Genomic DNA, 26784 nt, shown 5'->3' with positions numbered 1-26784 from the left:
TCAACCTTCCCACCAGGGCAATTCAAAGAGGAGGGGTACCCTGGGAAATTTAACATTAAAGAAATAGTCAACCAATTGTCACTGAAGCAGCACTGAACTCCAGCCTCTATGGGCAGGTAGGGTTCCAGAAGCAAAAATTTCAACCAGTGGAAAGTATTTTTTGGTCTATTTTTTTTCCTTCCTTCAAAATCATCCCAGAGTCTCTCTGCAACTTAGTTCCCATAACAAAATGTTTTTTCATATATTTCACTAAGCTCTTCTAATGGGACAAAGAGAAATGAGGAATGCACATGTCATTACCAGAATCATATTAGCACTAATGTTACTGAACTTTTCCCTTCTGAACACACAACCAGAAATACTGAAAAGACACAGAAAATGAGGTTAACTGTGAAACACCTCAAAAGGAAGAGGGCCTGGGAAATAATGTGGATGAGCTCAAATAAAGCAGAGAATTGTGTGAAAAATGCACTTTTAAATTTAATATAAAAATTTATTTTAAATTATTATTATTATTGAGGAAGCAGTGCAGAAAGAGGTCATGCCAACAGAAGCAGAGAAGTGGAAGTGCTGACAGACTTGTACAGCATAAACTTGTTGTAGCAGAAAATAGGGAGTCATTGGGAGTATTCCAGACTCTGCTAAAGGTTGGAATGAAAGCTTAAAAACAGGATACTGGCTGCAGTATTTTGCATGAATTGGAACATTCTGCTACTGGGCTACACAATGAAGAGTTTCAGCACTTAAAATGGATATTAAAAAAAGAAACAAAAGAACTTCTGTAATACAAAAAGAAAGAAATCGTGTGTATAAACAAAATAATTTGAGAAAACAGTGGCATGACTGGTATTTAGCATAACTGATGTATTCTAGCAGTACCTGGAAGTGGAAAGCAGCATGAAACTGGTTAATATGATTGATCTTCTCTAGTATTTCTCACTCTTTCTCACACTTTTGGGGAGAGAATGCAAAATTTTTGTGGTTTTCGCAAACCTCTGATGCTCAAGAAAGACAAAAACTACATGAACGGAATGTCTTGTTTACACTATGAAACCTCATGTTCACAAAGGATATAAACATGAAAATGAAAAATACAGGCTACTCAGGAAAAATGTAAGGACACATGCAAACAACAGGATACACTTGAAAGTATCAGATTTTATGAGCCTACTGAAGCAATACCACACAATGATACAGTACACAAATATTCAGGAGCTGCCAAACCAACAGGAAGGGAAGAAACTGGAAAAAGCAGCTATGAAATTAGGGATCCCTTGCATCATTACAATCTCATATTCTTTTTTTGATGGATAATCCACCATAATCTCCAAAAATAAACTCTACTTAAAACATGTAATCTGCTCCCTATTTACAGGCACTTCTTTCTACTGTATTTCTCCTTCCTAAGGGAAGGACAGGACAATGGCTGTGGGGAAGGGGAACAGTGAGAACAGAGCTGGCCCAAATCTGGTCTGGAATTATTTCAAAACATGTAATCTGCTCCCTATTTACAGGCACTTCTTTCTACTGTATTTCTCCTTCCTAAGGGAAGGACAGGACAATGGCTGTGGGGAAGGGGAACAGTGAGAAAGAGCTGGCCCAGTCTCTGCTCTATCCCAAAATAATTCCAGACCAAGAAGTCCATTCCTCCTCCTAGAAAGCAGCTGTCTCCTTTTGTTACCCATTTGCCTTTGCAGCTCAAGCAGCAGCAGTTCATGCTACTGAAGGTACCTGGCTCTGGTGAAAGGCTGTTAGGAATACTCACAAATGAGTATTTTTATGCATTTAGAAATCCATAAGAACACTGCTTGAAAAGCTAATTTTGTTGGGTTTGGAGTCAGTGCAGGCAACTGAAAACCATGCAACTGTATTACAACTCTGGTTAGTTATGCCTATTACATCCTGAATTACACGACCATATACCCTTCTCCCCCCTCCCCCCTTCTTAGTGCAACAAATGGTAGTTTTTCCAGCGCTCCTTTAATCCTGGAAGAAAAACTGGCAGGACAAAGAATATTGTTTTCTGAACTAAAAAACGGAGCTGCAGCACATTTACATAATTACATTTGTTTGGGAATGTGACTTGATTAAAAAACAGGAATTCACTAGGATTCCCAAAAGCTGTAGAGAAAACATCTTTGCTTTAACTTGACTATTTGTGCTTCCATTAAATGCCTGCTCACCTTTATTCACAGGAGCAGGAGTTACTTTGACGATTATAGGTGAAGGAATAAACAATATATTTGGAGTAAGACAAAAAAACCCAGCTAACCCAAAGAACAGCAGGCACTATGAGGAAAAACATAAAATCAACAAATTCTTACCTGTTATTTAGCGTGGTTGGCAGAGGATGTGTTGCATTGGGTGGCACGGTTGCGTGAGTGAGAGAAGGGTTCTGTGATATTGTTGCTGGGGTCTGAATTACCCCATTTAAAGCCCCTACAATTCCATTGATTGCCAGCTGGCTGGCTGGCAGTGCTCCAATTATTCCACCCACAGCCGGCACTGCAGGAATGGTGGAGGTTACAGTCTGCATACCACTAGCCAGTGCCCCCACTGTCACACCATTGACCTGCTGAACTCCGGGGACTCCCGAGCCTTGCTGGGCCGGACTCTGCCCAGCAGGTGGTGGAGTGGAAAGCGCTGATGAACTGCTGGTGCTTTGTCCGCTGGAGGTTATCTCCTGGTGTCAAAACAAACAACAAAGCCCCCTCAGCTGCATAAAATTTCACCTAACACCACAATGCAAGGACTGGGATGAGTTAACTTGTAACAAGTTTAGGTTTAGAAGAATGAAATAAAAATTACCTGATTTAATACAGGAAGAGAATTGTCCGGTAAAAAACTGTTTCCCAGATGAGGGCTTTTACTGCTGTTCAAGGAATCAGTGCTAGGTGCTAAAGTAATTATTTCAAAAAACACACAGTGGTTAAATTGCTGGAACATGTAAAAATATTCAGAATTATTATTTTAAAATTATGACAAAGCTAAACATAGAAAATGTAAAGTCAACTTTAAAATCACTGCTGAAGAGTAAAATATTAAGTAATTGGTGAATCAATAGATTCAAACAGATGTGCTCCAAACTGAAGTAAAAGAGAAACTGCACTGAAACAAGCAGTAATAGTTCAGAAAAATAAACCAGTTGATGTTTAAACATTTAACACATCAGCAAATACTTGGTCTATATTCATCCTACATTTATATTCATCTCCCCTCAACGGCATGCGTGGATGAAATAGATATTTCATATAAATACATGTTCAAATTACTTTGACACTTTAATAATCCCCTCTACTTACGTGCTTGCACTGGAAAGGCATGTACTTGGTGAGAAGGGCTGGGGTTGGAAGTTATTGTTGGAAAGGGCACCGAAAGCTGTGCATTGAGAAGCTGCAGTCGCTCCTTCTTTGCAGTCAGATTCTTTATCTGTTCTTCCAACCGCCTATTTTCAACTTGAAGTTGGTGTAATGATTTAAGCATTCCTAAAACTAAGACAAAAATGCACACATTATATTCCACAGCCACATTCAATGAACAAATAACACCTTCATTCAATTTTTAAATTCTGCCTTACGTTAAGACTAGCATATATGTGAAACTATAAAATTATGACAGATGTCTGAATTTTAGTGGAAAGATTTAAGATTAATTCTGAGTAATTTAACTTGCAGAAAAAAGTTCACAGTATGTTGTGGTTGCAGTTTTGGAATACCTCTATACCCTGGCTTAAATACCGATAGAATAGCATCATTAGGGCCAGGATACATTTTAAGCAAACAGCAGTATGTGATAACTTAGCCCCAGATCAGAATATGAAAGTAGTAGTATTGTAGCAGCACAGGTTAACTGCACAGTTGGGATAAATCCAGTTCAGCTGCAGTAACAGGAATTGCAAACCTTATAAAACCGAGAAGTTTGACAAGAATATGCTCATATTCAGCTAACAACAACAACCAACTTTATGAAAAGATAACAACAACCAACTTTATTTCAGATTGAATGACCTGTCCAGTGAATCATGAATGTGTAGAACAGTGAAACAGCAGAAGTGCTCCGAGGCGAAGCTGTCCCAGCGCACCTTGGCGGGAGCTGCGGGCGGCGATCTCGGAATCCCCCAGCAGGGAGCACTCTGCGAGCACCGCACTTACCCCCCGCCTCTGCACAACGAGGGCATCACCTTCTCCACTGACCTGCTTTTTACCAAGCACACTTTCCTCAAACTCCCGTCTGGTTTCAGAACTTGGATTTCCCAACCAGTACTAGAGTGTGACTGTAAAGCCACAGGGACGGCCTCTTTTTTTTTCTTTTTTTTTTTATGGGTGGGGGGGTTGGGGTTTTTTTTTAGGGTTTTTCTTTTTTTTGGTTTTTTAAATTCTAAATTGTATTTGTTTAACATGACCTCTGGAGCTACTACAGACATAAGTCTACTGGTATAGGCACATCTGGTCATTTCCCAAGGATTTAGCTTTTATCCCTCCTCTTCAAGAACATACAAAGGAACCCTCAGTGAGCTCAAATGAGATGCAATAAGACTTAGCTAAACCTGTCCTCCAGCTATCATGTTTAAAGGATTATCCCTGCATGAATTTCCTCACAATTAGCATTTTTGTCAGGATACCATTCATAAAAAATACTAACTAGATACCTCTTTACACTACCAATGAGAAGAATAATGTGTTCAATAAAATATAACACAAACCATAACCTGGAATAAAATAAATTTTTTAACATGTTCAGTGATTGCCTTTGATACTGATACATTGCTCAGTATGGAGATCCGCATGATTTACTGATCACTTATGCTTTTAACATATTCATTCTTGGACTATTCCACTCTATTAAACATAACTTGAGAAAATAATAATTTGCTTGCTTTAGGAACTCACAAGAAAGGCAGAACATAATAAAGACATGAAAACCAGTAGGACACCTGCCTAACATTTGTAAATATTTTCTTTTCAAACAGCAACAGAAGTAGAAAAGTCAGATTTAACAATAAAAAATTATTATGCCAATTTCTATCACACAGTATAAAGAAAAATGGGGAACTGTACTACAGTATTTACAGTAGTGGATCTAAGAGTTCAGAATTCTTTTCCAAACTCTGCAACTGGACCTGCAAGTTACTTCCTCTTGCATGACACAACTTCCTCATCTATAAAAAGACAGATAATTATAGAGAAATCTTCTGTAATCTACTGATGCCATGCACTAAGAACTATGCTAGAACTGTACACCACAGTTATATTTCAATTCAGAGCAGAAAATAAATTTTATTAAAATTCTTGGACAAGCACAGAATAGCAGTTCTGAGTAACAGCCGACAAAGTCATAATAAGCAGATTGTGAGTACTTACTGTCACTGGGGGTGCCTTGCTCTAATAAAAACTGTTGTCCTTCACTCCACTGCCTCTCGAGAAGCTGTTCTATGCTGGCTGCTACTGGGGGCAAATTTTCCCCACAACCATTCCCTGATTGATCATAGCGAATCTGCAAGCTGCTCACAGGGGATCTGTTGAAAATATTGCAATTTATTGTTTAAAGAAAAGGATGAAAGGAAATATATTAGAAAAAGGCTGTTGAAATTTCTTATCTTATATCAGCTCTTAGCACCTACATATCTTATGCTTCCAAGACTAAGTTAATTCATCAAAATCACTAAGAATTCCTGGTTCTCACTGCCAGGGCTTTAATAAAAGAAAGACGTATTATTACAGTGTGAGAATTTATACTGAGAAAGCACATAACCTCTTCTTGCATACAGACTAACAAGACAGTAACTGACAAACAGCACTGAATTAAATTATACAACACACACTCCTACAGCAGGAAGCCATTAAAATATGGATACACAGGGCACCGACTTCAGGGGCAAAGAAAACAACCCACACCAAACTTCAAACCTTTCCCTGAGAAAACTGGGAAAAATAAAACAAATTTGTTAAAATTATCACATTGAAAGGCCATATATAATTCCACTGACTAACTTGTTCTAAAAACAGTCATGTAAATCTGGATTTTTGAAGGACTACATGAAAGTATTATTTCACAAGGATTAGAAGTTATCCTCTGCCTGTACTGTGAACACTTAATATACCTCCTTTTTTACTCATAATCACACACAGTTCCAAGAATAATCCCCTTGCCACATGTCTTTTCTCATTCAGGAGAAAATTAAATATTCAGCACAAAGAAAGCTGGCTACCTCTCTCAGGCCCTAGGAGAAGGTTTCTCTTTGCATTGGATGGGGCACAATTTAACTTGTGAGCAAAGCCAGATGTTCTGGTGTATTTCTGACTCAGGTTTCTGGTCTCGTGTATGCAAGGTCCCATTCCTCCTACAGGACCAGCACCAAAGCCCCCTAAAAGCTGGTTCTTGGTTTTGTTGTTGGTTGGGGTGGGGTGGGGTGGTTTTATTCAACTCCAGTGAGCTCAGATTCTCAGATACTAGTTATTACTGCAAGCAACTGGTGCCATCATGGGATCACAGCTGCACTGTCCCACCCCTAGTGCAAACCTACCAACAAGACCACCACAGTCCCAGCACAGGACGACACAGAGCTCAGGAAATCAGCGCGTTAATTATGATTACCGTAATAAGCAGTGGTCACAGCACATTAGCTACCTAATGACTGTCGAGCATTTTGTAGGCACCAGAGCAAAGCTATTTTTACGAGAAAAGGTTTTAAGTAGGTGACTTAAGAGCTCTGTTAAGTATTTATAAATAGTTCCTCTTTTGCATACAGGAAGAAAGGAAAGCACTTGTTAAAACAAAAAGCCCTGATGAATGCGTAACCAAGGTAGTGTTTTTTGACAAGAGATGACAAATCAACAGCATGTAACAACTCAGAACAGAGACAGCAAAAGCAGTCTTAAAATGCAGTTTACACGATGTGCTGAAGCAGCAAGAAGGAAAGTTTATGCAGAAACATTCTACACAGAGGTACTACACTTACACTTCACACAAACAACCCACTTTAAAAAAACAAAACAAATTTTAAAAATCCAGAAAACAAATACATAAAACCACTGAACAACTCCCCCAAAAACTTCTCTCTCTTGCTGCATGTTCCTGAGCAGCACATAATGCTGCCCTAACAGATTGTGCCTTTTGAATTATAAACCACCAACAAAATTCTTGTTGGGCTTTGGACTGCTTCCTATCAATTGTGAAAAGGCAGAAACAAAGCAGTACATGATGGTATACCCTCTGCAATCCTTCACTGGAAGCCCATACAAGAGAAGGATAAAAAAAAAATCTAGATTTCTGTGTATTGAAAAATTACTCAATCTCTCCTCTTCCATCTGCTCATCCTTTGGACAGGATATGGTTCCTGTATGCTAGGGATGAATCCTTATTCCAAATAGTATTTGATCAGAGTTTCCAACAGGATTATAAATGTGCTGTCTGGACTGGTCCAGTCCTGCCATGGAGATGAGAACCCTGTTTCACAGCTTGCCTGTTTTCACAACTGTTTTTTGATTAAGTTTGGTACAATTACCTGTACTATAGAGCATTAATTAGAAGCAATACTGCATTTAGATATAAGCATACACACAGATTTCACTGCAGGTATTACATAACACATTTTTAAATCTAAGGTTAAGTAAGGGGTAAAAAAAAAGTTTAAGTGCTACCTTGGGAAAAGCAGCAATTCCTTTGCAAAATGGAAACAGCTCACATATACCCGGTATATTTATATTTCTCATATATGTATTAAAGTTAAAATACGACAGCTTAAACATCAAACACTGTGGTTATATTGGGGTACAAAGATATAACAATATGAATTGGAAATGACCATACAAGCTCATGAGTCACATATGTCTTCTCCGAAGAGCTGCAATCAGCTGCGTCATCAACAGCAAACAAATGTTCTGCAAGTGTTTTTATTTTAAGCAACTCGCTGAAAATCACATGGTTCTTTCGGAGAACTGTGTTATTTATGTATCTCATAAGCTTCAAAGGGAACAGAGTCAGAACGTGCAGCTAAATAATTTTAATAGATAAAGCAGGTAACATTTGGAGTTGCAAAGTTTCCAGAGAGCAGATTTTTTAAGTTAGCTTTTTATTCACTATAAACCATATTTTAAGTAACCAGAGTTACTTATTTACTGAAGTGGGGAAAGTGGGGAGTTACCTACACATTTTAGAATCCTTGACGTACGTGTAATCTTTTTTGTCACGCAAACCAGGGGTGAAATTCACTGACTACTGAACTTAACTGAATGAGTAGGTTTTCTAAATTTTTTCCATGTTAGGTATTTCAGACTATATTTTTCCATCTTTCAATTCTGTTGCTACGGCATTGATTTCTCTCCCTTGCTTTCTCTCACACCACCACCCCCTCCCCCCCTTTTTGGCTTGTTTTTGAACAACCCTGCCAAGCAAACTCTCTCTCCTCTTTGCAAAGTGCTTCAGCTTCCGTACACTGCAGGAAGCTTTTCAATTGTGGACTGAGGTGGCCTTTGTATCATCCAGTTCTCCTTTAGCATCCCCATCAAAACCAGTTGGTATTTTACCCTGCTGCAATACCGGACTGCATATACCCTGAACATACACGCTCTGTAGAAGCATCGGATTTAAGATGTTTACCTTCCCAAGTATTTGACCAGAAGACAGACTGAACACAGCTATGACTGATGCAAATCGTGCTAAGATCAGGTCTTTGCATATTAACTAAGAAGGCATTAAAACTTTTAATTACCACAACATGTATACATAAGAGGACTACTAAATATAAAATAAAAAGTTCTGTAATTTCCTAATTGCTGAGCATTTCCCTTCACAAAATTCTCTGAAATTCCTTGTCTGTATAGATCAATTTATATGCTAATGTAAGTATATATATTTATGCAAAGAACACCATCTAATTTGTAAATTCTCTATTTATTATTTTAGAAGCAACACATACTGGAAAACTTAAAAACAAGTTCATGACTAGGTAATAACACATAAGTATTATAATGGATAATCTCATCCCATCCAGCAAGATGTCTTTTGATTAATTAAGGAATATAATACAAGATCAACAACACCAGGCATGTACATTAAATTACCTAATTTGGAGATATTTGTTATAAATTACCATAATAAACACATGCTATAGCAATAAAATTCATTATTATAACGCTATTTCTGTGTAACTAGCATTTTTTAGCTATCCTAATTTTTTTTTTCACAACAGATCTTTTTTCAGATAAATATTTCTCATGGTTAGTCCCTAAGTAAAAAACACAGTAATAACACCATAAAATCTACCTCATATTGGATCCAGTACGGAAAATAAAGCTAAAATAAGGATTTGCTTAAAATACACAGAAAATATTACTGAAATATTTAAAGCACAATATTGAAATTTTAACAGCAAATCTTTTAAAACAAAATAACATGATACAGTTTCAGCAGAATTCTTACCTCAAAGTTTTCTAGCAAATGTGAATTGCAGCAGAACAAAACAATACCTTTTTCTACAGAGAATTGCTACAAATTTTGAAGTTGTGGGGGAAAAGGAAGAAAATATTTGCTTGGAATTTTTACTGATATTTAGTGTTTCTTATTCTTGTGATCACTGTTAAGTATATGGGATTCTGGAATTTTTGCAATTACTAAACTAGGATTGTGGTAACAAATCTGAGGAGATAAGCGGTACATATGGATTAAATGATAGATAAATCCCTCTAAACCAAGACTCCATTTCTTAAGTAATGGAGTAAACTAACTTACCTACAAACCTTAATTTGTAAACCTAATTTCAGTTGATAGAAAAGTAAACTTCAGCACAATTTTAGCTCTCTGGATCTATTAGATATTTTTTAGAAGGACATATAGAAACAAAAATACGCGTATTTATACACGTGTGTTTATATTTTTAAATGTATGGGCTTTTAAAACACTTTGGTATTGCTGGTAAAAAGACAGTGAAGTTTGCAAATCTTAAAACATTTCCTCTGCCTGCACTCTCCAATGTAAATAACACTTACCGTGGTGAGAGACTTCCTCTGGGTGATCCTCCTCTGCCAACAAGGCTTCGGCTGTTATCTCCGAGATCTTGATCTGCAGTGTAAATATTTCACAGCTGATAAATCGCCTTTTCTTAGATAAGAGTTTTAATATCTGATGTAGATATTTTTAAAATACCTTCAATCTCAACTTCTATCTGTAGTTACTGCTGAAGAGTGAATAAGTAACTAGTTTAAGATTGCTGAACTGTAGCATGTAAGGTGTTGTCCTTACACATTTCTGAGGCTGTACCAGGCCATGGATTATGTTCACTTCTTTCATTCCTTTCAGTTTTACAGCACAGAAGCGTGGTTTGCATTTGCAGTACCCTCCCCTCAGCCACTTTTAATTTGTACGGTGAAAGTAATGAATCACAGCTGTGGACAGCTAATCTGTATGCTTATCACAGCAAATCCTGATGCTCTGTATTTTTTTAACACTTTGCATCCCAAAACAACTCATAAAATATATAACGTATTAAACTTACTGCTGCCATCTAACAAGCACACATTATTCTGCAAATTTACTGAAAACTTTATGAAAGCGTATAATTCACTAATTCCTATTTATAAGCAAAGCATAGGAAAGCCCCTTGCTAAAAAGGTAGTAAAACAAACAAAAAAGGCCTCATTAAATATACGAAAACGTTTTGCTTGGAAGGACTCAAAAGGGTTATTTTCCCTATGGCCTCTCAATAAAATAACCCTATCTGCCCCCTTCAAGGTTGCCCTCCCCCTATTCTGAGTCAAGCGACCTCCGACCCCTTGGAGGGCAAAGACATGACTGATCCATTCTTGGTAAACTGCTAAACTCATTCCCTTCCCCCAAACAGGCATGACTACTACGACATGTCAACAAATCCTTACGGAGGGAATGAAACAAAGCAAAGCCAGCGGCTCATTAAAACCGCAGCGGAGAGCCCACGGTACCAAATGCCAATCGGTAAATATTCACAAGATTATTAAATGCTGCACAAGTTCTCTAACGGGATCTCTTTCACACGAACTTGTATGTAATGCAATTTCATGAATTATGCAAATAAAGGTTTCAACTATTCACGACAAAACCCAGAGCTGTGTCACTCCGGCTGCAAAGAGCTGGGAACTGAGCGCATCAATCACAGGAGTCACAAGAGACACTGGTGCATTCCTGCCTGCTGATGGCTCTGCTTAAACATTTACATTTCACACACCGAGGGAACAGAAGGGGGAAGAAAACCCGCGCTGTTCCACAGAACTGAGAATTTACTTCCAACACAGAACAACTTTGTACAGACATTTAATGACCAAAAGTTGCGCAGAAATCAAAAATACAATTTAACAGCCTTTTTAAAAACAAGGAGTTCTGTGAAGATGCACCTTTGCACCGGCAGAGGAAGCTTACCTGCTTGGCTGTTTTCAGACTGAGCTATAAGTGCTGCCATGGCTGAATTTGGATTCAGCCTACTGCCGTACATGTGGGATGGAGGCAGACTGAGAGAAGATCCAGGTAGGGTGTTTGCCTGCAAGAAACCAAATAAAACTTGAATTCTTTTTTATAACGGGGAGAAATGCTAAATGTATTTTAAAGAAGCCTTCTTGATGCACTTTAATTATTTTTTAAGTTGAATGCTTTTTAAAACAATGTATTTCAAAGAAAAAAAATGTTTTCAATTTGTGAGTATAGAAACAGAATTGCAGTATTTCGGAAAACAGATCAGGTTTTAAAGTGTATTGTATTTGTGGTCGGCAAGATCTTCTAATTAAAGAAAATCCTTCTAATAAAAAGTACTGTAGCAAATATTAAAAATACCTGAAGTGCATTTTAAAACAACCACAGTGTGCAGGAAGGGCAGACTTCCTTGAGATCCTGAAATATGCGCTCAATGCAAGGACTTAGTAGCATGGCGACCATGTGGTTATCCTACTAATTATTTAATCTTATTAAACCATTTACAAAATAAGGGCAGGTAGACAACAGATGTCTCACAAATGCTTGGGTTCCTTACATCACAAGCCGGCTGTGGAGGTCAAAAGGTCCAACTTTCAGCTCTATAGTTTAACTACACAGAGCCATATTTCCTTTGCTCAACTCCGTCATTAGTAAAACGTGCACAGTATTTTGTTACTTCCTATTTTGATAGACTTGGAAGCCTGGTGTTTTTTTGTTTTGTTTTGTTTTTATTTTAAAGAACGCAAACAGCCATTACAAGTATGTTTTCTATACAATAGGGGGCTCCGGGAACCACAGCTTTGCCCTGACCCCATATAAGGAACTGTATTTTTGGCAGTTGGCCAGCTCTACTTATTGAAGAGCTCCCAAAGTTTGTGTTCATTCATGTTGCTAACCACAATTCTGAAGGTCTCTGCTGGGACTTGTGCCAAACAAGCGAAAATGAACCCTTAAACAGATGAAGCTAAGGAGGCTGGCCAAAATCTTGCATAATCCAACGCAATAAAAATACCTTCTTCCTTGGCTGCTTATGCTTTTTCCCTTTCGAAGAAAAAAAGATTTGTGTCAAATGCTAAGTTGCAGAGACAAGCAATCAAAGAAATAAAAGTATGGCTGCTATTTTAAAGGCATTTTTCTACCTGATAAAAAATTATTTCAGAACAAAGAAAAAGATTGGGGGGGAAGAGGGTAGAATCAAAGATACACAAACCTGTGTGATCACTGGTTTTAAAATTAATCTTCTAAGAAAATGTAAACAACCTTTACAAATGAAACTTTTTTTGAAAAACAGAAAAAGAAGGTGAACGGCAAGGAACTCAATTTGTGGGACATTTTGACATACATAACTGCACACAAGAGACAGGGGAAACATACTGGTTATTACAGCAAAATATTACAGAGTATAAACTATGTCTCTGGAAAGAATCACACACTACCATTAACTTTTGGCTTTCTGCCAACATATTAAACTTGATGAATGGACTTTTATGAATTCACACAACTGTTTTCAATGATGCTTTATTTACTATATACTGGTGAGAAATTGTGCCTGATATTTACATTCTTCTACTGTCACAAAGTTAGAAAAAGCCACAAGTAATTGCTTACAATGATCAGGGGTTCATTCACTTTTCAGTTTATAGGTACATTCAAGATTGCTAGACATGGAACCACAGTGTCACTTCAAATCTGGCTGTTACTTCTTCTGGTTGTTTGTTGGGGTTTTTTTTTTAAGAAATGCGTATCTTAGTAGAATTAATCTGAATTATTTCTAAGTCTTAAATATAATGCAGGCATTTCCACCTACTCCGGTACAACAGTTTTCAAAATACAATACATATTGGTACTGTGACACTGAGGAAGGCAGCAACACTGCACAGCTCCTGCTATTTTTCTCTAAAAACATGCCCATAGGGCAGTTTCAACTTAACTATTGCTGTTCCTAGCAACCTTCAGCTATTTTCCCCTCAAAACCAAACAAACTTCAGTCAAATTCTTTCACTGATAAAACCTTACAGAATGGACTATTAAGCGATTCAACCAGTATTATCATTTCAACCATATCTAAAAGGTCAGACTAGGAAAACAGAAGTTTATATGATGGTATGAGTTCTACTCATAGTTTCAGGGGGTGGGTGGGGGCAGGTTTTAAACTCCAAACACCAGGTCTTAGTTCTGTTTAGTTTTAGCATTTTTCCCTAAAATATTTTGTTTTATTCCAGTAAATCTATGTACTGCTCACATTTTACACAGAAGCTTCTATACTTAGCTCTCAGTCCATGTCACTGAAAGGCTGCTTAAAACTGTGCAATAGCAGCTATATATTGATTTATGATGGCATGGTACATATAATCAGCAAGGGGAATACAAGTTTATTTGACTGAAACTTGCACAAATAGCTTTATGAATTTTCTGAAAGTACCTAAGTATCTTGAAGGGAGTTGCTGAAGTTTGTTGAGTTAACTATCACACCACAAAACAGAAGACATCAAAGGAATTAAACGTTTGCTAAGTGGGTTGATATAACAGATCAAAAGACTTAGCAGAATTTAAACAATATCTAAGAACTTGAGTTTTCTCACAAGTAATGGCTTCACCCTAAACGTTACCCCTGTTTGCATTTTAAAATAATACTAAATGTGTCTTACAAGTTGGAACCATACAAGTTCCAATGCCATCTTGTATATGCAACTCCTAAAGCAGAGAGACACAATAAAATTGTTCAAGTAAGTTGAAGGCAAATAAAAAACCTTTGAAAATACTTTTTTTAAATAGCAATGTAAAATGACAAGAATAATGATTTGTGAAGCTTTCTTATAAATGTGACGACTTCATCTGACAAGGAAGTAGAGAAGGTGGAGGAGTGCTACATTATTTAAAGGTGAAATAGGAGCTTCGTGTTTCACTCACAGTCGAAACAAGCTGTAGCAAGCATTTATTAAAAATGCGCAATCATGCTGTCAATACATATTAAGGTCACAGGACTGACACATGTTCTAAAATGCACAACTTTTAAGGCTGTATTATTCTTTATTTGAACTGTTTCTACTTAAACACTCAACACAATACATGATCAAAATGTACAAATAAAAACTCAAGACTACTAAGTATTTATTTTGAAAAGGCAGCAAAATTTTCCTGAAAATATTTTAGCAGAAGGATTTAAGCCCATCTATGGGTATACAACACACTGCTTTCCTTTATGTTATGTTCAATAAATCGGTAAAGTCATAAGCAGCAGAGCAGCACAGAAGGACAATGCATTGTAATTCAGAGAATGCCCGTGTGCAGTAAGAAATGATTGATATTTGACTGATGTTTAAAAACTCTTCCTCTACAGCAAGAAAGTACAAGCATATTCTTGTAATTAAAGAACAAGACTTGCACGTTAACTACATTTAACTCATATATATGAATGTCCTCCAAAATATTTAGAATAGTTTTATATTTGTTTGCATGACTCCAGGACAATATTTAACAGCATGATTATATTTCCAGAGCATTCATATCTGAACATTTACTCCTATCTGAAATTTCCAGGGAAAGCAGTCCCTTCAATCAAAAGTTAGATGTCCTTTCAGCAGAAAAAAACGAAGGGGAGAAAAATGAGACAATACTTAGCTGTATGCAATCAGATTGAGTCTCAAAACTTTGAGACTCTTTGAACATGCCTTTTCCCCCTTTCCTTTCAAGTTTTATGGTATGAAATATTTTCTGATAACAGGCCTCATTTCTGTCTCAGCTCCACACCAGTAAGGTTTTAATACTCAGCGTGTGATGAGAGATGAAACCAAGTGTGAACAACTTTTGGGTCCCATGAGTAGGCTGACTGTTGAAGCTGTCAGGTTCAATTGCATCATTCCACATTATTCAATGCCCCAAACTGCTCCCTAATTGTTAGAGGCTTAACATATTCAAAACCATTGTTTAGGCTAATGCTGAAATGCCTACAGTTGAGTTTCCACAAAGAAAGGGGAGGGATTTAATTGTAGTTAAACCATTACTGAACTCTCTTCCTTTCGTGATAGGGCAACAAGGATGGCCAGAACAACCAATTCCAAGACACCTTCTTAATCAGTTTATATCCAATCAACAGCCCTTTTCCCCTCTGCTTTAAAAACTGTCATTGCCATATTGTTGCTTTGTGTTATATAACACTTTACAATCAGTGACACATTACCTAATTACCTATTTCCACCAATATTTATTTGCCAAAAATAATTTCAAAGGTTAATTTTATTTCTTGTTAAAATAAAAACATATCATTATTCCTGTGGTTGGGGCCACACCATTTACCAATCATACCAGGTTATTCATCACAGTATGATGCTGTGATATGAAGTGCAAAACTATCTCTTGCTCCTACTAATACAAAGTCAAGAAATAAAAAGCATTGGCGATACCACTAACAACTACTTATGGCCAACTACTACAGAAATCATATAAAAAATTTCAATGGAAATGAAATTTAAAGTTATATTTTCTGCAAGCTGTTCTGCTACCCTTCTGAGATGTTACAAACATTTTCCATGCATGTCTAGCTTCATGAAATATGGAAGGAAATTCAAGCACAGGGCCAAGTGTTAGCATCAGTTTACTTCATCTAAGAAGTCATCTTGGGCTGATGCATTTTTGGTCCATGGAAAGCAACATTTATCTGAACAATTAATTAAAACCCGCATTGAAATTAAATGAGATTAAACATGAACACATACTAATTCTATATACATAATTATAATAAAACATTTATAATGTGCATATATAAAAATTATTTTCTTTTCTTGAGAGGTGAAAAGAACTGCCCATCAAGTGACAGCAGCAGAAGCAACCTTGCCTTGTGTTTCCCACCTTAACCTGGGCAAGTGAAGAAATACTGGTTTTATCCCTAGAATTTTTAAGGTCTCTGCTTGGGTATTGCAGGCAATGGGAAGGATACGCTATTGCTTCCTTTATTCTTTCAGAACTTATGGTACAACCTCTACCTGCATTTAGGAGAGGTGAGGGACCCACCAATGCCCATCATCAGTCACCTCCTCTGAATTGTCAGCTGTCCCTAGGGATGGCAAAGCACACCCACACAAGGGTGATCACAGCATGGCAACACAGAGGAGTCCTGCCACATGGACACTCTCATGCATCCCTTCCTGCAACACAGCCCTGAAGATTTTTTGCACAAATACAGAATTTGCTTAGAAATCTTGGAATGCTTATCATGACCTTGTTTCCAGTGGAAAACCAAAAATCTAAATTCCTGTTTATTTTCCTATATGCCAAGAAACATAGATGGAAGACAACATAAAAATCCTTAAGAAAATACAGTTCCCACATTTCTTCTGAAAATTATCATCTGACTTTTCACAACAACTAGCACAACTCAAAACAATATTAATCTGCAGTACGGTAATTACTATTCATATATTTTAATTAAACCGATATTTTTATTTACATATTTTAATGTATGTTTTGGTTGTCTTAAGTTGAACACGACTAAATTTAAAATAAACAATATTGATCACTTGACTAAAACAACCTACAGCACTACTGATAACTGAAATCACAGTGAATTTTTACAGCAAACCTCACCTGCTTTCACAATCATCAATGCAAATCAAACCCAAACATCCACTAGTTTTTTACAAATTCATTCTATGAAAGCAATACTGAGATTGAAAAGACAGCCCTCACATACTGCCACCATTACCATCCAAGCACCCTGAAGCCCTTGAAGTTTGGAATTTTTAAAAACAGATAATCAAGGTCCAATTGCACAAAAAATGTTTTGGCCACCCAGCTGAAATAAAATGATTAACTGGGGAGTATAATTAGGAGGTTGGAAACGGTAAAATCAAATCAGGAAAAGGGTTTATGATGTCTTAGAAGAAAAGATCAACTTTTCATTCAAAAAGAAAAAGAACATTAATTACAAGTGCACAGATTGTCATAATTTAAATCTGTCAGGAAAACTGTATTTGTGACATCATTCAGTGGATAACAATATTCACATTACTAGTACTTTTTCTGTCTGTAGCAAAAATAAATCCTTTGAACTCCTAGCTGTAATGAAGACTCTAGCTTATGAACAAGCTAATCATCAAATACTGTCTTTGAGAATCAATTGTTTTGATTAAACATACAAATAAATCCTTCAATTAAATGAAACCATCTAACCTTCAAACACCAGCAGTCAAGTATTTTTCAAGAAAGGCATGAATGAATACAACTGGGAAACACAGTGGGATTTGAAAGGCAAAATGAAAAATTAATGGCACACCTACAGAAACTAATTTATACCTCTGTCCAGTGTACAACAAGGGCACATAAAGTCATTAAAAACCACATGGATAGAAGGCCTATCTTCCAGCAATGTGAAAACACTATAACCTCAACTGTACTACCACTTCACTCCTCTCTTTCGTGTTGACTAACTAGATATTATATAAATTTTTAACCAATTAAGATCTATTTATTTATATACCAGACATAGAAAAGAGACTTACAAAAACTTACTAGAATACAACCTCATTAAGAGGGGGGGTTTTTGTTTGTTTTGTTAGGTTTTTTTTTGTTTGGGGGTTTTGTTTTGTTTCAGGTTTTGGTTTGTTTTTTAAAGGAGGCTTTGTAGAGATAAGACCCTGGGATTCCTCCACAAACCTAACTGAAAACAGAGCCATCATTTCAACACAAAGCCCTTTCACCTTAAGTTGGTTGCTCTATCGTTTCCATCTACCTCTGTCTTCACAGCACTTAAACTGTATGTGCTCTACATGGACATGGAAGCAGTATCTTGCCCAAGAGTCTGTTTTACTTAAGAACTTTATATACGAGGAATCTCAACTTCACTCTCATACTGACTAGTAGAAAAATTACTTTCTTAGGAAACAAACTCAGTATATCCATAGAGGAATCTATTTCCTTCATACCAATATTCCAAAGAAAGCCAGACACTTGCAATATGGCAAATAATTCTGAGATTCGAGAGAAAGTAACTACTTTCAAGATAATCTATAATTTCAAAAAGAGCAATAATAAAGAATCAGCTACTTATTCAAAAGCATGGACATTTTAACTAAATATCAATAGTCTTTGCTATTTAAGCGATGAAACAAACACCTTCAGCAGCAGAATTGCTGCTGTGCAAAAATGCTTGCAGCATTTACACCAGGCCTATAAGGCCACCGCCTCAGCAACCAACTCTGCAGCTTGCAACAAACACACCATGCATACCTGAAATCTTTCTCAAGTAAGACCTAAACATTGTTTCATCTAAATAGTTTTATTATTTCCATTGCATACAAACTAGAAAATTTCAGACTTTTTACATTCAACACCATTATTATTGTCTCAGGCAGCTAAATTGAAGTAGTGCTACACTCAGTTCAACGAAGAGGTCAATGTGCCTCAGTTGCCTGGAGACTGATGGTTGCTACAGCAGCACCAGATAAGCCAAGCTAAATAAGCTTCAGCTTGAAGGCAGAAAACATTTATTGCTAGAGCAAAACATTGATGCAGTTGTCTCAGCATGCGGCACCGAGCAAAACCCTGCAACCGCCTTTCAGACTACCTCCACACTGCACAAGTCTACACCAAGACAAGCTTTCCGAAGCAAGAGGAAAACAAGATTTTCATTGGGCTAAATACTAGATTACTTGCAACTATGATTCCTTTGTTCTTCTAGTTGAGTCACATGTTAGAAGGAATTTTCCCTCTGGCTGTAAATTCTTCCTCCTAGCTACTCTCCTCCTCCCCCACCCCAAAAATCCTCAGTTAAAACTGCATGAAAAGAAAATTAGCTTTTTACCCATTTCGCCCAGAAGTAAAAATTAAAACAGCTTTTAAGTTAGAAACAAGACAATTCTGATGGAAAAACTTTTCACTAGTACAGTTCTTTCCCATTTTCATTTTGCAAGACTGAAATTTAAGTGGCTGTGACACAAATATGATTTAGTAGGTTTGGAAGGAAAGCCTCTGTTTTGCACTGACATCCTACACCACAGTATCAAACCCCTCTGTCTACAGCATACTGAAGGATGTATTTAGCACTCTTTCCAAATCTAGAAGCACTGGCGGTTTCCTGTGGCAATGAGTCCCAAAGATGAACAACATACTCTGTTAAGAATGATTTTTTTTTTTGTTCTGATGTGCTGAGATTTCCTTTTGTATCTTTTTGTTAAGTTATAAGATAAGGAAAACCAAATAATTTCGGCATCCAAACAGCCTGTGATCCATATTGATATTTTACCTTTGACCTAGTGGGTAGCAGCCTCTTTCAAGAGACTTTATCATCAAGAAGTGTTTTGATAGTAACATAAAATATGTTAATTGGTTTTCATGTATCCAGCATTTCTATTGATTAGAGAATTCTAGTACCACCGTAAGTATCTAATTTCCTTTTTCTGGAAGCATGCTGCTTAAACCATGCAACATTATTATGTCCAGATGTTTTATTAGTCTCTTTTTAATTATCACTCATATTAAAGGTAATACAAACAAAACAAAAAAAACCCTAACCACCAAAAAAAAAAATCAAATGCCCAACAAACAATACCCCCTCCCCAAACCAACAACATACACTGTATGACAATGTATAAACTGAACTTAAGAAATGCACTAACTTACTTGTTTTGCAGAAATTTGGGAATATATTAACATAATGTCATAATTGCTGCCTATGCTTCACCTTAATGACTAATTACTAAGAAGTGAGAGGTCTCCCAACAAGGCACCCACCAAATATGTAGTAGAAATCTATACTATCTGCACTCTGGACTTACCTAAGTGCTCTCACGGCATTCAGTATCTCAGTGATTTCTATGTTAAGGAACAGACTTCAGAAAGTGTCTTGAAAAATATGTAAAAAGAGACTAAACTCTTCTTAAGTTCTGGAAATCATCTCTGATTACATGTCTAATGCACTTTAATATAATTACGCTAAGTTACTTTGCACTGCAAAAAAAAGAATTATTGCTTAAATTAGTTTGTTGATGTCATGTCAAAGTCTGTTGCTTTAAGATGTTCTGATCCAAAGATGACTACAAACGTATTACACTCTTAACTTACACATTGCTGAGATGTGCATCTTTGGGAGCAGAGCAGGAAACTCAAGCAGCCAACCATCTAATGCAGGTCACATCTGTCACACCCTAAAGTCCTAGAACTGAGGGCAGCTTGGCTTTTTTTCCCCAAGTATTTATTCTACTCACCAAAGAAAATTTGATTAAACACTAATAGCTGATAGACCTGCCATTTGCTAGAGTATCCACAGGCAGGATGGCCCAGAACTGTCCCTTAAAATACTGCAGGTCCATTCAGCTCTAACAGACTCCAGATGCTTCTGGTACCTTGCTTTTCTCTATGAAGAGAAATGTGGCAACATAACCTGAAACTTTCCTTCTTTCCTTCCTCACATTTAGTTTGTGCTGAATATTAAATTTTAAAAAACCCACAAATCCAAACCAGCAGGAAACGGGGTACATTTCCCTGAATAAGAAAGGGAAACAAAAGTGGACAAAGGAATATCTTCCTTGGCCATACTGAATTTAAGAATGCAGCATCCACAATTTGAGGTTACAAATGTAAACTGCAAGCAATATCAATCAGGTAGGTGCATTTTACTGTCCCATGAAAATGCCCAAACCCCCCCTCCTGCAAACTTGCAAAAACCCCTCTCAACTTGAATTTTCAGCAAAGGAACATTTACTTGTTTAAGATGTACTATTAAGTTCCTTCATAATTCCACTCCTGTTGTGGAAGGTATAAATAAGATTGCTCCCAAAACTGTTCCTAACTTCTCTGTTGAAAGGAACAAAAACTAAGAATAGAGTTCCTATTTCCTGTCTTTTCATTTATTTTCCCACGAGTGCCAGAATATAAAATAAAAAGGACAAGAAAGTTCCCTTGATAGCATGCAAAATTATGAGCAGACTTAAACTATGACAAGGAAAAAACCCACTAAAAAAGGAAGCCGAAAATAGCGTACACTAGTAATTTGGAGAATGAGCAGGGGAATACAGAGATCCAAAATTAGGGACTAGATTAATTCAGAAAATGAGAAAGTAAAAACCACAGGACAGACGCATCTGAAACATCACATGCCCTACATTCAGAAAAGATCTCAGGATTCCTTAGCTTTCACATTCCTCTGTTGTTAACAAGTAACTCCAAATCTACCTAAAAAAAATAAGCCTTATCTCCCCCATAGAAGCTGGATCAGACAAAGGAGGATAACCACCTCCATTCCTTCATTTGTAAGAATGCTAAAGAAAACCCTGGGGGCTTTTGTACTGCTCCTAATGGAAGTAAAGCCAAAGGAACTTTGGAAGGGACAATGGAAGTGATAAAAATGTTCTATGGGAACATATTTTTTTCCAAGACCTTCTCTTTAGAATTTCTTAACATCCTTAAAAAAACAGACATGCAAAAAGTTCCTACAAAATCTGACAAATTTATGATGTCCCCAAAATCATAATTACAAATGCCCAACAGAGAGCTTAAAAAACAGCTGAAATCTTACAGGATGCACCTTAGTGGCACATCTTTGAGGCTATTCCAAGTTTTAGCACTTTTTCAAGAGCCCATCTGTTAACATGATTGAATACGTGAACAGACAAGATTTGGTCATAATTGCTCTCTTAACTAATAGTTTAAATAAAACCTAATTTTTTAACTATTATTTTTACCTGCTACAGAGGCATAAGCTTACCTTAGCTTTAACCTCAGATGATGGTTTTCTTTTAATCAGAATACTACACAAGAAACATACTAGCACACTCTTATTTGAAGACTTCCATGGTCAAGAGGTGGGCAAACACTGAAAATACATCCACAAGAGCCCAGTAAGCAGACAGCACTCTGACGGAACTTTGCAAAAGTAAGTAGGTAAACCCTAACCCTTGACACATAAGCAGTCATTTATGCTAAATGGGAAGGGGATGAGGGGTAGGGGAAGAGATTTAAAAAAAAAAAAGATTGCTTCAAGTGCTGCATGGTCTGCATGGTAAACTAGAGTCTCCTGACTGAATCTCTCCAAGATAGTACGAACCTTATGCACTGAAAGAAGACTCCCTGAAGCAGTGGAGGACTTTGTTAATTCAAGTACAGGAGCTCATCTTTACAGCTGTCAACCAAAACTCACAATTTCAATCTCTCTGTGTATCTCAAACCCAAGACTCTTTAATTGGGAGTACCGGTGAATAAGATCCTGACAAGTAAATCTACGACCACTTGAAAACAAATTTGGTAGTGAGGCAAGATCCACAACCCTTTTGCTTCTCTGGGGATGACAAAGCCCCCAAGGCAACTCAAAAGAAACAAAGGCAAAGGAAGGATAGGAATTTTAAGCAGTTAACCTATGGAGGGCTCTCTAGTTCAGCTAAACAGTAAGGAGAAGGTCCATCTTCTAGGGTATACTTCTCTTTTTTTGTGACAACATGGGAGGAAAAAAGTACTATGATATTTCTCTTCATGACTCATAAAAACATAGGTTTTGTCCAATCACTTTTTCAATCTCTTTTTCTTCTGACAGAGGTTAACAAACAGAAGTGATGGTGCACAACTCTTGCTTATTTAACTTCTCCATGTCAGTTGATTTTACAGACCTTTGTCATATCCCATCTCAGTGTCCTTTTTTGAGGCCACAAGTCCCTCACTATTTACTCACTCCTTATAAAGCTGTTCTTTGCTTTTTTTAAAGGAGTTCACTTATAAAGCCATTGTTCACTGCCATGGCTCTTCTTGTACCTCTTTTGGCATGTACCATATCTGCTTTGAATAGAAACTGTCCTTCCCCTTAAACATTGATTTTATTTGCCCTCTTACCACCTTGTCAACACAGGCTAGTGAGGTCTTTCAGCAATTTGTGACAGCTGATCTTCATAATGGCTCACTGCATAACCCAGTATAATCAGCAAACTTGGTGTGTGCTCCTCCTCCTCCTTTCCCCAGACCATTTATGAATACACTGAGCTGTACAAAAGGCCAAGTTTTCCCAAGACTGATGGCAAACCTCTCCTCTGTGAAAACTGAGCATTGACTTATTTGGGTTTCTTTTTTAAATTTTAACCTGCTACTAAACTATGACACAACCCCTCCTCCAAACTGTTCAATTTAAGTGCTCTCAGTGAGTTAAGAGTGTGTAATGATCTTTGGAAATGAAAAAACCAGGAGAACTTCCTAAAGTACCAAATTGTTAATTTATTTCTTTAAAGTAGTTTCTATCAATTTGTGCAAAAGAGGTACCACTCAATTTTGGGTAAAACCATCTTATTTCTTTAGAAAATCAGTCCAGAAGAATTCTGTAAAAATATGAATCACCACCTATAAGAACAAATTGCTATTTGATATTGAATTGTAATCTGTGTTGGTCTTCACACAGCATTTCTGCTATCCATGCACACCTGCTTGTGCACACATACACACATTAGGCTTGATTTTTTTCATGTTTATATCTACTATCTTAGATCACTGTAGATAAATTACAAGTTCATTGCTTTAAGTACACAAAAAGATATATATTTGATATATTCATTCTAAGAGAGATTCCCATCAGAAAATGAAAAATGCAAGAAACAAGGAGTATAAAATCATCATCTATATTGCAGTATTCCTTCATACTTCAACCGTAGTCAAGGTGACTTTCTGCAACCATAACTTCATATTCTCTTATCTTGATAAATGTAATCTTGTCCAACTTAAATTCATACAAAAACCTATCATAGAGGTATTTTTTCTGGTTCATTACTTCAACTATGCCACCCTTCTGCGCTTCTCCCATGCCTCCCTTATTCCTTCCCCATCAAACATGAACTACTGATAGTCATTTGCATCACTTTTCAAATACAAATATTAATTATAACATATATGTCAACATTCATTTGTTACCAAGATGTCAGCTTTGGCCACCTCTTTGCCAGGGCTAGCCTAGTTGTCCATTTGTTACATGTCCCAAACAACCCACTCTTTAACTGATAATATAATTTTTGCATAAAAAATGGAAAACTTCACATATTCTACTTTTTAAAATATTTTCTTATGTTCTGATTAAACATTGGTTAGAACACTGCTAAACTGCAACCAGCATTTATGCTACTAGTCATAATATAATTATTAATAAGCACTTCCTCAGACTACATTTAGAAAAATCCATGTGCTCTACAAATTAAGACTATGTGATACTATGGGGAACTTCCAGCCACTACAACATTTCACAACAAATATAATGTTTATTAACCTATTTTCCAAACAAATTACGGTTTCTTTTAACACTGAAATTAAGCAGGTCAGTAACATGGTTTTCTATCTTAAACTCTTGTGATAGTTTACCTGAGTTGCAGCAACAACAGTAGTTATAGAAGGCGCAGTTGAAGGTGATAGAGCTCCCACTTGCTGCAAGTGGCCTGAAGCCTGCTGAGGTAAATGAGAACTGGAAACGGGAGTGCTAGATCCTGAGCCAGATACTGCATTTGGAAATGATACTGCTACATCATTGCTGCTAAAAATACCTGAAAAAAATTACAAAAACGATTACATGCATCTCTCTCTCTCCCCCTCCCTCTGTTTATTAGTAACCATGTAAATATGCAGTAGAAAATTAATCAAGACAAACAAGATCACTTAATACGTAATGCAGAAAGCTCCTGTGTAGAAATTCTAACCATGCTGATTAATAAAAGTGCTCTCATCATTTAACATTCTACAGTTCAGGGAACACAGATTGATTCACTTTTAAGTTTTTGTAAAACATATGTGATAAATCAAATATTTATGTGCATTACAAACTGCTCAAATATTAACAGTGGCAGAATTTTTTGCTAAAATGCCTGCCTTCAACTGAGTCTGCTATCAGAGTTTGTTCTTTCAATGTATTACTGTTAACTAAAGAAGGAAGTATTGGGCTATATAACTGAACACACACAGTACAAATGGAAAAAATACTTTTTAACTTTAAAGTAAATGTTACTAACAACACACATTTGTTCAAAACTGTAATTTTGGCAACTAAGGATTGCTTGTGCTTTTTCAGGAAAATACTGACAGCAAGTCTGAGGACAAGGTACTCAGATTTGCCAATAGAACTGGTGGTATTTCGTTTATTCACAAACTATAATTCCATCCATGATCTATACAAATGCTTGACTAACATTTCTGCTAGAACAGACAACAAATAAACGACTAAACACGTTAACATTAGTCAGAGTGGTAAGTTAGCAATTTAAATAGGAAGAGTTCACACCCCTCTGTGAAGCCATTACTTCTGTTCATCTACATGCAGGGTAAAGTTCATTATAGAGGTTGGGAAAAAAAACCCTACTGACCAGAAGCCCAGGACAAGAAGTAGTACCTGTCTATGAAACCGTTAGGCTCCACGTGCATTAGATAAGTGAGCTGTCAGCTGGCCAAGGAATATCAAGCATGGTAGCACTGAACTGCAGTTAGAGGAAGAGTGCCACAGGGAGTAAACAGAAGTAGAATGAACATGGTTAGATCAAAAAAAGCAACAGAACTGAAATGCCAGTTAGAAGGCAAAGGGTGGAGCTAGTTTGTCACTCATACAAATAATGATTTGAAGAAGGCAGTGACAATAAGAAGATACGCAATGTTAAAACAACACTCGCCACCCAGATATCCCTCTGAGCACAGGCAGTCAAGGGAGACTAACATCATCCAAACCCACACATAATATGCAAACACTGATGCGTCTTAAATTCCCTGACTCTATTAACTGTCAAGAAAAATGGAAGAGAAAATCAGCCAGACCCACTAGAGGAAGAAGATACGAAAAAGCAGCTGAAGATACATTGCGACAACACTTCTTTCCTGCCTAACCAAGCTTAGTGTCTTAACTTCTCCCCAGTCTCTTCATCATAGAGAAATTCCATACCTGCTCTGCTTTCCTACTGACCTTCATATCTTTTTCCATTTAGCACCTCCCCCTCTCCTTGGTTTTTTTTTGGTTACCACGCCAAAACCTACAGTTACAGCCTTATTAGCAGTTAAGATGCTTGAAGTGTTCTCTTTGCTACAATCTTTTTCCAGTTCTAGCTGCATCATCTAACTAGACAGCACATTTTATGGATTCTGCTCTAATTCATCCCTACATACCACCAAAATGACCATGATTAGCAAACAGCCTTGCTACTGACTCCACTCTTAAATGTGACATAACTACAACCACAAAAACTGAAATATAACCCAGGTCCTCAAAAGATTTTTCCATTTGCTTTTAATCAGTAATTCCAAATTAATAAAAAAGGATGAGATTTGACCCTTTGTTTTTTGAATGCAGTAAAACAATTAAATGTACAAACCTTCTTGAAAACATGAGATTCTCATGAATTATCAGGCATCAGGAAC

General features: G+C 36.8%; 1 protein-coding gene across 5 annotated transcripts in view; it reads right to left on the bottom strand.

Annotated features, from left to right (window-relative positions):
• The window catches only part of MLLT10 (MLLT10 histone lysine methyltransferase DOT1L cofactor), a 123055-nt gene that overhangs the window by 7237 nt on the left and 89034 nt on the right, over positions 1–26784 (bottom strand). For all 5 annotated transcript variants that reach the window (XM_041408415.1, XM_041408416.1, XM_041408413.1 and 2 more), the window contains 7 exons: positions 24754–24932; positions 11389–11506; positions 9987–10059; positions 5361–5515; positions 3303–3491; positions 2809–2897; positions 2325–2683 (listed from right to left, as the gene is read on the bottom strand). In XM_041408415.1, coding sequence (XP_041264349.1) covers positions 2325–2683; positions 2809–2897; positions 3303–3491; positions 5361–5515; positions 9987–10059; positions 11389–11506; positions 24754–24932 — 1162 coding nt within the window. The remainder of the gene's footprint in view (positions 1–2324; positions 2684–2808; positions 2898–3302; positions 3492–5360; positions 5516–9986; positions 10060–11388; positions 11507–24753; positions 24933–26784) is intronic.

This window comes from Onychostruthus taczanowskii, unplaced genomic scaffold (genome assembly GCF_017590055.1).
Source record: "Onychostruthus taczanowskii isolate IOZ18803 unplaced genomic scaffold, ASM1759005v1 scaffold3, whole genome shotgun sequence".
NCBI classification, from domain to species: Eukaryota; Metazoa; Chordata; class Aves; order Passeriformes; family Passeridae; genus Onychostruthus; species Onychostruthus taczanowskii.
This window is presented reverse-complemented; position numbering and strand designations above follow the sequence as displayed.